This window comes from Cucurbita pepo, chromosome LG11 (assembly GCF_002806865.2).
Source record: "Cucurbita pepo subsp. pepo cultivar mu-cu-16 chromosome LG11, ASM280686v2, whole genome shotgun sequence".
NCBI classification, from domain to species: Eukaryota; Viridiplantae; Streptophyta; class Magnoliopsida; order Cucurbitales; family Cucurbitaceae; genus Cucurbita; species Cucurbita pepo.
Window position 1 is genome coordinate 5226268 of NC_036648.1, and position 14175 is coordinate 5240442.

General features: G+C 41.1%; 1 protein-coding gene and 1 non-coding gene across 2 annotated transcripts; one reads left to right on the top strand and one right to left on the bottom strand.

Annotated features, from left to right (window-relative positions):
- Nucleotides 1–3279: 3279 nt before the first annotated feature.
- On the bottom strand, nt 3280–6462 carry LOC111805529 (sucrose transport protein-like). The gene is made up of 2 exons (XM_023690637.1): nt 6335–6462; nt 3280–4057 (listed from the first exon to the last, which is right to left on the bottom strand). Exons 1-2 carry the CDS (start codon nt 6460–6462, stop codon nt 3280–3282), a joined length of 906 nt encoding a protein of 301 aa, XP_023546405.1.
- Nucleotides 6463–8640: 2178 nt separating this feature from the next.
- On the top strand, nt 8641–8780 carry LOC111806218. Its single transcript, XR_002816769.1, has one exon. It is a non-coding gene; the product is annotated as a small nucleolar RNA Z247 (small nucleolar RNA).
- The last annotated feature ends 5395 nt before the right edge of the window (nt 8781–14175 follow it).

A 14175-nucleotide genomic window follows, 5' to 3' on the forward strand; every position in this document is an offset into this window, starting at 1 on the left:
GCTCGTACAATTATTGGGCTTGACTCTATTGGGCTAGTACAATTATTGGGCTTGACTCTATTGGGCTAGTGATGATATTTCAACACTCCCCCTCAGCACTAGTCCTCATTCACTACACCATGTTGAGCTGACAGCGAAAGCTCTCATGTTTGTCAGTATTCAGACCTTTTGTAAACAGTCTTCCACTTGGTCATCTGTCTTGATCTGCTGCATCTCGATTTCTTCCTTTAGGGCCTTCTCTCTAATGAAATGGTAGTGCACCTCCACATGCTTTGTTCTAGCACGAAACACCAGATTTTCTGCTAGGCGAATCGCAGATTGGTTGTCGCAATGAAGTGGTATTGGATACTCAATTTTCTGGTGTCAATCTTCCATCAAAAGTTTTAACCATGAATTTTCCTGAGCTGCTCTATACTCTGCTTCTGTAGTTGATAATGATACTGTTGGTTGTCTCTTGCTACACCAAGAAATTGATCCTGAACCAAACTTGAACACATACCCAGTGGTTGGCCTCCAAGTATCATGGTCTCGTGCATAGTCAGCATCACTATATCCAGCTAGCTTCCAGTCTTCGCTTCTTTTGTATAAACGATCGTAATTGATTGTACCTTTGACATATCTCAAGGTTCGTCGAGACGCATCCAAATGAGCCTTCTTCGGATTTTGCATATATTGATCAATGACACCAACTTCATTTTCGAATTTCTTCGGTTGGTTCATGTAGAACTCTCTGTTTAACTCTCCATGCAAGAAAGCATTATTCATATCCATCTGCCATAATTTCCAATCTTTATTTACCGTAAGTACTGGAGGAACTTGTACGATAATGATCTTTGCCACTAGACTAAACGTTTCATCATAGTCTAGTCCATATTCTTTAAAGAACCCTGAATCTATAGTCTGAGCTTTGTATCTTACGATTGATCCATCCGGGGTACACATTATTTCGTAAGCCCACTTGCAAGAGATGAGTTTGGTATCTCTTGGTCTTGGCACTAACTCCCAAGTCTGATTTTGTTCCAGGGCTATAGTTTCTTCCTCCAATGCTTTCTGCCAAGCTGAGTTTTGTGATGCTTCTTCATATGTCTCCGGCTCATTAACTTCGTCTTCTACTGCGTTGGCATACTCTGGATTTGCCTTTAGGATTATTTCTAAATGTCTGAGTTGTTGAGGTGTCATTTCATTTTCACTAGGCTCGCTTGGTTGAGTCACTTCTTGCTCACCAACACTAGTGTCACTTGAATCTGTAGGCACATCAGCACTTAAGCAAATGTGTACAATTTGCTCCCCCGTCTTTTGTGGAAGAATCTCTTCAGTTTGCTCCTCTGTGTTCTGTAAAAGAAATTTCTTCAGTTTGCTCCTCTGTGCTCTGTAAAAGAATTTCTTCAGTTTGCTCCCCCGTGTTCTGTAGAAGAATTTCTTCAATTTGCTCAAGGCCTGATAATACATCCTTCTCTGAGGGCCACCCCTCTTCTATTGCACCGCTTTGATCGTCAATCATGTGGTTTAAGCATCATGAATCAATGATCCAGTCATCCTCATAATCGATATGCTCTTCTATTATTGCCATGAGTGCTAGCTCGTCTTCTACTATTGAACATAGTACCTCTGCATCCCATTCATCCTCTATCTTCTTTTTGGATATTACCACATTGCTTTCAACCGACTTTTTCCTAGACCAACAATCTCTAGACATGTGGCCCTTTTTCCCGCAATTATAGCAAATACCTCAAAATCTCTTTTCTTGGAAACTCTTGTTGTCGTTCTTCTGAGCTCTCTCAGGTTGTGCAGTTCCTTGGTGGCTTCTTCTTTTGTCACCATTGTATCCACGTTTGGTAGAAGGCCTATTATTGCTCCGACTTTCACTTGTGTAGAGTGCTTCTTCTTCACCCTTCAATGTGATCCCTCCCATTTTGTTTAGCCATGACTTCTTGGCTGGCTAACAAATTTTCGAACTCTATATGTCATGGTTGAGTGGGCCATCCTTGTACAGCAGTAATGAAGCTTCGATAGTCTGGTCGCAATCCGTGGATTATAATCCTCTTCATTTGAGATTCTACAATGGCGGACTTTGGGTCTAGTTCAGTAATCTCCCGACAGATCGATTTGACCTTGTGGAAGTACTGAGCAATTGTCATGTCATGTTGTGAAATTGACAACAACTCATTCTCCAGAAGTTGTAGCCTCGTATCGTTCTTCTTTGAGAACAACATCACAACGTGTCCCATGCTTCTTTCGGTGTCTTGTCGTCCCAAATATGTTCTAACATCTCTTCTTCGATTGTGGTCTTCAAGGCATACATTGCTTTGCCTGCTTTGATTCTCCATTTGCGCAATGCGCCGTTAGAATCCTCCTCTGGCGGCGTAGTTTCACACCCGCCAACGATCTCCCAAAGATCTTGTCCTTGTAAATAGGACATCATGCATGTTGCCCACGTGTTGTAGTTGTTGTTGTTGAGTTTCTTGATTCCTCCAACGATTTGGAAATCACCCATCGTGTTGGTCATACCTCAGTAATACCAAACAAGCTCTTTCGACACAAGACTTGCAGAGTCACAGACTACTCACGACACAAAAGAAACTCACTCACTACTAATCTCAAGAAATCGTTTCTGATGTGGAAGATCAGACAGGCTGCAACCACAGAGCATACTAATAATTCCAAGAGATTAGATAACCTACACTAACCTCGCTCTGATACCAAATGTTGAACACAACTCACTGTGGGAAACACTCGCACTCTTTATTAACATCAATCGAGAAGAGAATACAAGACACTCTAGAATACTTCTCCTTTTTATTGTTTTTGGATTTTTTTGGATGAATAACCCAGGTAGGGTGGAGGGGTATATTTATACTGTAGCCTACGTAATCTAGACCTAACAAATCTAAATCTAGACGTAACAAATCTGAATCTTTTTCCTAAAATATCTAGATCTCTTTCTCCTCAAATCTCGAGATATTTTCCCTAAATCTCTACTCAAATAAATATATGATGGGGTTGTACAATTATTGGGCTTGACTCTATTGGGCTAGTGATGATATTTCAACATATAGGCGTAGCTAGTCAATCCATTCCTACGATAACATCGAAGTCATTGATGTCTAAGACTATCAACATCACTTCCATATGTCTTGTTGATACAGAATCTAGGTGCCCTTCTTGCTTATTTCCCTGGTCCTTGGGATGCAGGAATTCTACGATACAGTGTCCTCCCTTACCACATTTGAAAGAGGCATTGGTTCCTGCTAGGCACTCGCCATCATGATGTATGTTATGTTATAATGGAAACATACGAGAGAGTACTTGAACATAAATTATGCTATTTTTATTAACTATGTGGTGAACTAAGGAAGAAGCTGATACAAAAATTGGAAGAATGAGAGAGTGGTGGAAGAATGAATGGCCACCGCCCATTGTTAAGGACACATCACACTGAGGTGGTGGGTCGGGGAGAAGGAAGATGGCACACATGGAGCTTGCAAAGGCCGCAATTCCACCCATCACGAACGCCGGTAAGTTCCCTCCCCCGAAGGCTGCGTCTAAGGGCCCACTAACTGCCGACACTAAAAGCTGTGGGATCACTATGAACAGGTTCAGGATTCCCAAGGACAGCCCTGTCAATAGGGCCCTACAAGGGCCTTGCAGCATGTTGTTAGCCACATCGAGAACCCAGAATCCAACCACGAATATGGCCACAGCCCTTGGCTTTGTGCGCTTGGCAAGCTCATCTCCCGCGGAATGCCCAATGTCTGCAGCAAAGCCTATGAGGATAACGGCAACCGCCACAAAGACAGCCCCAGCAACAATGAAGGGCCGACGACGCCCAAACCTAGAGCTGCAACGATCGCTGTAGTACCCCACAGTCGGCTGCACAATGAGGCCTGACATTGGGCCGCAAAGCCATATGAAAGACGACCATGTGCGTGGAACTCCCAGTTGTTGTACGTAAGGTGTGAGCAACGAAAGCTGGAGAGCCCAACCAAATTGGAGTCCGGCTGCAATGGCCGCAACTATTATGATTTGTTTGTAGGAACTTGAAGGATGGGAGAGTGTTAAAACACTCATACAACTAAGAGAGGCAATAAACTAACTTACTCATTATTCAACTTGTTACATAATACATAGACAGAATAGCCATACTAACCGCTAGTAACTACCCTTAACTGCTAATTACTTCCCTCAATTGACATAATTTGAAATACAAACAGTAAATAAAATGAATTACAGTTAATACAAGATTAAATAAACTAACAAATCATCCCCTTAATCTTGTATTTCGATCTTCACACTCTTACATTCTTCAAATCAATTCTTTCAGTAAACGTCCTAACCATATTCCTTGACAAGCAGCTGACGCCGCCACAATATACTCCGCTTTTCAGGATGAAAGCTGCCGCAATTATCTCCACCTTCCTTCTTCTCTGTCTTCCTTTCAATGGGCAACTGCTTTTCATCGACAGTTTTAATTACCTGTTCTACTTATCCGGCCAATGGCTTTTCCTCAACAGGTTTAATTACCTATGCCACTTCAATTGCACTGCCGGAAACAATGGCCTCCTTCAACTTCTCTACTTTCGTTTCTCCGGCGACTGGTTTTTTAATAGCACAGTCATTGTTTCCGTCCTCCTTCTCCTTCTTCTCGCAGTCACAGTCCTTCTCTTTTATCTCCTTTGCTTTCGCTACCTCCGTTGCCACATTCTGGACCTCCGCCACAATGCCATTGTTCTTCTCTTCGGATTCAAACTTCACACCGCCAACGATTTTCTTGCCATCGCTCTTCTTCTCTTCTCACCTCTCTATTTTTTTCTCCGATTCAATCTTCACATCTCCATGTCCTTTTATCTCTACAAGTGATCCGTCTTCGAACTTCACCGTGCCGGTCACTGACTCGTTCAATTCCGAGAACCAACTTCGACAACCAGTCATATGATTGCTGGCTCCCGTATCTAGGAACCAAGTGTTGCTTTTCTTCTCAATTTCTTCCGGGACAACCTTCTCTTCATAAAGAGCCATCTCCGTCAACTCTGGTGAACCGAGAGTTCGGACTTCACAAACTTGTGCTGTAAGTAAGGCTGGCTCATCCTCATCACTTTGCGTCTCAGCCAAGTGCGCCTGATCCTCCCATTTCTTCGATCTACAGTCGGATGCATAATGGCCAATCTTTTGGCAATTATAACACCTCACCTTCCGACATTCTGAGGCATAGTGGCCTAGGCCTTGACAATTGTAGCATCTTACCTTGCTCTTGTCAGCCTTCTTCTCTTGATGAAACGAGTCGTTTCCACGACCATGGCCTCTCCCTCTCCAGCGACCACTGCGACCTCGCCCTCGGCTATGGCCTCCATTGTCGCTACGTTCTTTCTCTTTCCATTCTCCTTGAGTCAATAAGACATGCTCAGCATTCTCTTTGTTGCCACCGATCCGTTCCTCATATGCTTTAAGACGGCCGATGACTTCCTCCATGGTCATCACCTTTAAATCGGCAAATTGCTCTATTGCCGATGCGATATGAAGAAACTTAGGAGGTACTGAGCGGAGGAATTTTTTCACCAAGTATGCCTCTTCAAACTTGTCTCCAAAAGTACGTATTTTATTAACGACTTCTGTCAACCTTGCTGCATAATCATCAATAGTCTCGGACTCCTTCATATTCATAATTTCAAACTCAATCTTCAGAGTTTGGATCTTTGCCTCCTTTACACGTTCAGCACCGAGATGAATAGTTTTTAGTGTCTGCCATGCTTCCTTTGCTGTCTCTTTCTCTGCTAACAAAAACAACATCTCCTCAGGGATTGCTTGATAGATAGCTGCTAAGGCCATTTGATCCTTCCTTTCATCAAGACTATCCAGAGGCTCAGTTGATTCGATTGTGTCCCACACCTCTTGAGCACGCAAATAGACCTTCATCTTCATAGCCCATGCTGCGTAGTTGGTTCTCGATAACGTCGGGTATTGGAGTGTTACCAGACCTTCCTTTGTTGCAGACTTCGACGACTCTCCTCTCTCTCCAGTGTTGTTATTATTTCTCGGCATGATCTTTGGCATGTAACCAAGCTCTGATACCAAATGTTAGAAAACACTCATACAACTAAGAGAGGCAATAAACCAACTTACTCATTATTCAACTTGTTACATAATACATATATAGACAGAATAGCCACACTAACTGCTAGTAACTACCCTTAACCGCTAGTAACTACCCTTAACAGCTAGTAACTACCCTTAACCGCTAATTACTTCCCTCAACTGACATAATTTGAAATACAAACAGTAAATAAAATGAATTACAGTTAATACAAGATTAAATAAACTAACAGAGAGCACGCCCTTGCCTTTCCTCACAATATCTCCATGCTCCAAACAGTAAAGATATTCCCTTGTTGCATTGATGAATGGTGAGGAGATTGGAGCTTGTTTGACACTTGTATAGCAATGAAGTCTCTCAAAATTGGAAGCCATAAACAGAAATGTTGAAGAAGTAAGTTCACGGGAACCAAGTGTGTAGATCTGGTGTGGTGTCAAAATAAACTTAAATCATGCCTTTGCCTTTTTTTTTTTTTTTTTAATCCCAAATAGGATGAGGTTGTGGAACTTGTAGTTACCACTCCACAACGTGTGGCAAGTACCAAGAGGTGGCTACGTAATCATTAACTTTAAAGGTTTTCAAAATATGATTAGATTGCATATAAAATTATTAGAGTATCTTGTTATAGTAGCAAAATTATCCAATTAATAATATATAAATATATCGCATGAAAAATTAAAATTACCGAAGTGGTTCAAAATTGAAGCAAAGTTCAAATCCTACTATTAAAAATAACTTCGAAATGGTGAAAATTGGGATGGAGACATGTTGTATAGTGTATTGCCACGTTACTTGTAACAACTTAATTTTCGAGATTTCAAATTGTGGACAGCTACATTTTGACATTAAAGATTTAAAAGACTCTAACCAATATATACAAGTCAAAACATGACTCTAATCTATTGTTCCCCTATAACTGCGTGAATGCTTCCATCGTCAACTCTAATCTATTGTTCCCCTATAACTGCGTGAATGCTTCCATCGTCAACTTGTTGCATCAGGGTCCATCTAAAAAAGAAAAGCAACATACTTATACATATGTAGGGTACTAAACCCTGGTTAAGTCACTAGTTAACTAGGAATCACATTTGTGTAGTGTAACTCTTCAACGAGCTCTTGCACAGTATTGAACATTTTAAATGACTCATTGACTATCCGAGACTAATTATTGAGATCTACATCTCCTAGACAAGCTTTTGTGGGATATTGACCTTCTTTGATGAGTCACACGTTGTTCGAGACTAATTACTAACATCGAAAACTCTCAGATGAGCTTTAGTAGAGTATTGAATCCCCTAGCTCTACGTTTCTTGAGATTTTGACCCAATCAAGTTTTTACTAATTCATTTAACCCTTACTCTCTAGGTTTCAATAATCTGGCCCCTTAAGGCTGCTCGTCGTATCATAATGTCTCATTAACACGACTCTTAAGAGCACGTCTGTACTCATCTAGGGTTTTTATGAGATCTTTGAGTGGATTGGTTGACGATGTGTTAAGTGTTATTGCTTGTGTAATCTATCAATTACATGCATCTACTAGAGAAAATTCTAATTAGTTCTAACTATTGAGTAGTTGGAACATTATGGGAAAGATCACTCGATAGTGGTCTATAGTTAGAAATTAGTTGGTGGCTCGGTTTGCCAAGCTACTATATACCCATGTGGGTAAGTTCATTACAAAGGAATAGTTGTAGATTCCTTGACTCATCCATGCATTTGTTCTATATGTGGCCTATAGTTGTGTTTAATTGAGGGGCACAAGAATCTCCTAAATAGTGCACTTGACTAATTTTATATTGATGTTCTAGTTCTTACGGTAGAAGGTTATATTTTTATATACATAGTAGGAGAGTTCTTTATTCTTGGAGATGCGTCTCCTGATTTCATGGTTTGTTGCCATTGATCAAAGTCCACAAATGTATCTTCATTGTACACATTTCCTATATATATATATATATATATATATATATATATATATATATATATATATATGAAGTCGTGATCCATAGAAGTTATTGTGTCATTCAACCTAACATGGTATCAGAGCCAAGGCTCCTCCTCTCCATCCACCATCTGCAACGCGATCTCATCTACCATGGCGTTGACATTTGCCTCAATCCTTCTCCACCACGCTGTCACAATCCGTCTCACCAAAAACAACTTCATCATATGGTTTGCCCGGCTCCTCCCCTATCTACGGAGTACGAAGCTTATGGGATACCTCGATAATTCATTGCCGCACCTGCCTAGCTGGTCCCTTCCCCAACCACTACTGGTGCTGACTTGGCCTCTAATCCGGCCTATGATCGGTGGCAGGATCAGGATTAACAGGTCCTTAACGGCCTTCTCTCCTCCATGTTTGACGAGATTCTTTGCGATGTGGTTGCCGCTACTATGTCCAAGGAGGTGTGGGATACCCTCCAGCGGATGTTTTCATCATCAACTCGTTTTTGCACTGTTTAGATCTGTGTTGAGCTCGCCACGTCCAAGAAATGAATCTGCCTGCTGCAGATTATTTTTGCAAGATCAAAGTGCTGGCCGCCGCCAACTCTGCCTTGCAGGATGATGATGTGATCACATATCTCCTCGTTGGTCTTGGCCCTGACTATGATCCCTTCATCACCTCGATGACTACCAAGAGTGAAGCCCTCACGCTTGATGATGTGTTTACACATCTAATGGAGTTTGAAGCTCGCCAACTACAACACCAGGCTGAAATTTAGTTAAATCCTAGATCTTCGGCCAATTATGCTAGTCGTGGTGGTCAGCACATGAACCGTGAGCGTGGGGATCATGGTCATGGCTATTCTCAAGGTGGAGCGCCTTCTCGTCCTACTGGTGATCGTCATGACCCTTCGACTCGTCCTTCTTGCCAGATCTATGGCAAAGTGGGGCATACTGTTGTTCGTTGCTGGTATAGGATGGATGAGTCCTATCAAGATGAACCTCCTTCTGCGGCACTAGCGGCTACTTCCTCCTACAAGATTGATCCCAATTGGTACAGCGACACAGACGCCACTGATTATATCACCAGTGACCTAGATCGTCTCGCTGTTCGTGAACGCTATCATGGAGGTGAACAAGTTGAAGTCGGTAATGGAGCAGGTTTGCAAATTTTGCATACTGGTCATTCTTCAATTAATACTGCTACTCGTTCTCTTGCATTGTGTAATATTTTGCATGTGCCTAAAATTTTCAAAATATCTTCTTTATGTTCATAAATTTTTCCGTGATAATTACGTATTTTTGAATAACATCCTTGGCATTTTTTTTATTAAGGATTGACACTCGAGGAAAAGTCTTCTGGACGGGAGGTGTGAATCTGGTCTCTATCCTATCAAACCATCTGATGTCGATGATCTTAAGCACGCCTTAGTGAGCAGATCTACTGCTCACACTCAATGGCATGCACGTCTTGGACATCCTTCATCTCAAGTAGTGAAGTAAATTTTGCATTTCAATAATATTTCGTGTGCTAGTGAGTCACCTTTGCCAGTTTGTAATGCGTGTCAGTTAGCAAAAAGTCATCAGTTACCACACTAGTTCTTTTCATCAGTCTTCGTCACCTTTGGAACTTTTTTTTTTTTTTTTTTTTTTTTAATTTGGGGTCCTACACCTCCATCTGTTCAGGGCTTTAAATATTATATCATTCATTGATGATTTCAATAAATTTTCGTGGATCTATATGATGCATGATTTGTAAGAGTCGTGCAGCGGGCAACAAGTAAGGAGAGAGAAAGGCCAGCTGTACTACTCTTTTACGGTTCTTTAAAAAAAAAGAAAAAGAAAAGAAAAAAAAGAAAAGAAAGAAAAGAAAGACCGCGGAGAGGAAAAGAGAAAAAAAGAAAGAAAAAAAAGAAAGAAGAAGAAGATAGAGGAGAGGGTGGAGCGGAGGAGACGAACGACGAAGCTTGAAGCGCTCGTCAGCAACGGTGGGCCGAACGGTTGAGGAAGGGAGAACGCCGACGGTAAGCCCTAGTGGTGTAATTTTTGTTGTTCCTTTCCAAAACCCTAATACATTTCACTGGATTAGTGTACCTAGGTTATTGCCGAGGGAAGTTGGTGAGTCCTTGTGAAGAAGAAGACATGGGGTGCTGAAAGGAAAGAAAGATCAAGAAGAAGGTGGGAAGAAGAGGTCGAAAACTCAGGGGGCACGACATGACCCGACCCGACCCACCTGTACAGAACCGAAACTCAATTTTTTTTCCCATTTCACACCATTTGATTTGTCTTTATTCAGATTTAGGTACTTTGACTCACACATTCCATTATGCCTTATTATAGAAAAATTCCAATTAGCTTAGTCAAGGGTACACTTGAAGACTGATAAAGTTTTGGGAAGTCTACGATCAGGTAAGTAACCATCTAGAGCAAGTTTTTAAGTAATTGCTTGTAGGAGTCGGTTTGGATTTGTGGCTAAATAATTTAGTACCGTATTTAGGAATGGATAAAGTTAGTTCATGGAGGTGGTACTTCGATAATGTGTGTGGTTGTACTTTGATTGTCGTTATGGTTATATAGTTTCGTTGGCATGAATGTGAAATTTCTTATAAGCGTTTGGGATGGTATGTTTTTATGTTGAGCTAGATGGTTATTACGTGAATTAGCATGGTGACGTGTTGTTGCTGTGGTTCTTTGTTAGGCATTGGGAGTGGGGCTTGGGTAACCCATTGTTACCCTTTGTGAGTACGATCATTTATTAGGTGCTAGTTATCATTAGTTATGAACCACATAGATGACAGTGTACCGTTTTCGTAGTCACCCACAAGGGGTTAAGGGTAATCATAGTATATTACTATGGTAACACATCAGAGGTGCTTAGTGGGACGAGTCATGGCCTTTTTACTGATCCAGCCGAGCGGCATAGTGACAGGTAGTTACTGTTCCTAAGACAGGTAGTTTTACTCATCTGAGCCAACAAGGGCGTAAGACAGGTAGTGACTGACCCGGCCTAGCGAGGCACAGTGGCAGGTAGTTACTAATCTTAGGAACAGTTAGATGTTGCCATGCACCACTATGTCTCAGACTAGCGACTATTCGAGCACAAAACTTAGGATCCCGTGAACATGGCTAAATTCGACAAGAGCTTACGAGCAGGTTGCTTACTGAGTATTGTTTATATACTCATTCTTGTTGTTTCTATTTTTCAGGAGAAAAATAGATCTGGGTCGATGGTGTGGATGTGTGGAGTCGTGCAGCTGCAGAAGGGGGCCCTTAGATTGAGTCATCTTCTCCCATGTCGTTTGGTTATGATTTTGACGTTTTTGGAAAACCTGCGTTGTAACCGTTTCTTTTTATGTGACTCCGCGGATTCTCGTTATGTGTTTTGTAGTATTTTTTTTGAAATGTATATCAGGCAACTTTTAACTTTTAGTCCCCTGTTCAAAAACCAAGAAGTATTGAAAGGTTTTTTTTTACTCTTGAGTCAACGTGGCGACCCGTGATTTGGTATTTTCGAAGACCAGTCATTACATGATCGTATAGAAGCTCCTCATATACTTTTGCAGTTCTAAGCTCATATTGAGCGCCGCCTGGATACTAAAATCAAGTGTGTCTAGGGTGGGGAATATCAGAAAATTCATTACACGTTTTTCGTTCTCTTGGAATTTCTCATTGTGTTTTGTGCCTTCACACGCATCAACAAAATGGTTATGTTGAACGCAAGCACCATCATGTTGTTGAAACTTGCCTAGCCCTTCTAGCTCATGCTGATCTACCTATTAAATTTTGGGATGACGCATTTCTTACAACATGTATCTCATCAATCATCTTCCTACTCATGTCATCAATAACAAATGTCCCTTAGAACGTCTCTTTCATACCCCACCAAATTACTCCTTATTAAAAGTTTTTGGGTGTCCTTGTTGGCCTCATCTTCGCCCTTATTACAAACAAAAGCTCTCTTTTCGATCCAAGGAATGAGTTTTTCTAGACTACAGTTCTTTACATGAAGGGTATAAATGTCTTGACACCGATACTATAGTCTTTCTAGAGACGTCATATTTGATGAGAATGTTTTTCCGTTCAAGAGAGCCCCACTAAGTTCTTCCCCAACCTTGCAGTCGACACAAAATGGCCCTTATTTTGCATTTGGATAAAGACAGTACTAATTTGGAGCATGATCATATGCATATATATGTGCCTACTAACTCCTTAGATGCAGAAAATCTGGTGCCCAGATCAGCTTCGAGATCATTGTCGCCATCCTTCGTGTCGCTGCAACGCGAATCGGCATCGATTGTTTCACTGATGATTGGGGCCTCGGATCCTCCGCCAGCAGATGCTATTCTCGCATCGCCGGGGCCCCACCCAGATTCTCTAGGCTCTAGTCCTGAGGACCGGTCTCCTGGCTCGCCTTGAAGTGCGCAACGCCCCATCGGGTCCTCAACCGCTTGTCGATCGACTGCTCCCATCGCAACGACATGTACGGTTATCCCCTCAGCTGTGGATCCTGCACCTACTGCTCATTCGTATGGTACTTGATTGAAGCACAATATCAAGTAACCCAAGGTGCGTATAGATGGAAAAGTAACATATTTTGTGGTTCGGTATTCTGCCTCTGAACCTACTTCACATATTACTGCTATGGAGCATCCCCCTAGCGTCAGGCAATGAATGATGAATTTTAGGTACTTCTACAAAATAAGACATGACACTTAGTTCCTCCTCATGCTGGTCTTAACTTTATTGATTGCAAATGTGTTTTCAAACTCAAGCAAAAGCGAGATGACTCTATTGATCTCTACAAAGCACGCCTAGTTCCTAAAGAGTTTAAATAGCAATATGGCGTTGATTATGATGATACTTTCAGTTCGGTTGTTAAGCCCATTACTATTCGACTCTTATTATCATTCTCATGATTAGGTTATTCGGCAGATCGATATTCAGAATGTTTTTCTTCATGGCCTTCTTAATGAAGATGTTTATATGAAGTAGCCCCCTAGATTTGTGGATTCTCAACATCTTGGTTGATAAGAATCACGGTGTTCCAAATGGACCTATTACACGATCCAAGGCGGAGAAGATTCAACAAACATTCATTCTTCATCTACAAAATTGGATCGGCTCGGTTCAACCATAAGAATCACAATGTTCCAAANGTTTTTCTTCATGGCCTTCTTAATGAAGATGTTTATATGAAGTAGCCCCCTAGATTTGTGGATTCTCAACATCTTGGTTGATAAGAATCACGGTGTTCCAAATGGACCTATTACACGATCCAAGGCGAAGAAGATTCAACAAACATTCATTCTTCATCTACAAAATTGGATCGGCTCGGTTCAACCATCATTTGTAGAATTAGAAGCTAATACGATTGACGAAGGACAATTGAATGTTTAAAATGTCAACAACAAGGTTTAAACCTACACGAGTGAAGCCCAATAGATTTCAAGTTTATTTCTCCAGCCACTCAAACATATCAACATTTGTTGAAAGATTTTATTATTATTTTTTTTTTTTTTCATTTTGCAATGGTCAAATGGTCAAAATTGACTTCGTCTTTTGTGGAGATTAAAGGGGATCGGGATTAAATCCTGACCACAAACGTCTTTTGTTGGGAGACTATAAATACCCACAATATTGATAGTGTTAATATAACACTTGTGGAAGCAATTGATGGTGTTAATATAACACATGCGAAAGCAATTTGGATCTTAGGCACTTTTAGAACATCAATTATAGTATATAACTAGCATGTTCATAAGTATTAAAACTTAATTAGTTTAGATACTAACCTTTTGTAGTTCAAACTCCTTTTCCCTCACGAACCGGTTTCAAACCACCACTAGTGTCTTCTCCACTATCCTCCGGTCTTAGAACAGGATTGTGGAATCCGGTGAGTGACTAAGCTTGGGAGGGATTTTTTATATGTGAAGAGAGTGTTTGTGAGAGGTTTTTCTCAAGGTTTTCCACCAAGAAGAAGAAGACCTTCCATGTACCATGATCACTCTATTTAAAGAGTCATGTTTGCATGTTCATGCAAATTTGAGATCACCAAATTTTGACACTTAAAATTCCACTCAAATGTTTGGGATTATGTGGCAAGCATGCATGTTTGAGTTAACCAAATTTTGACACTCAAAATT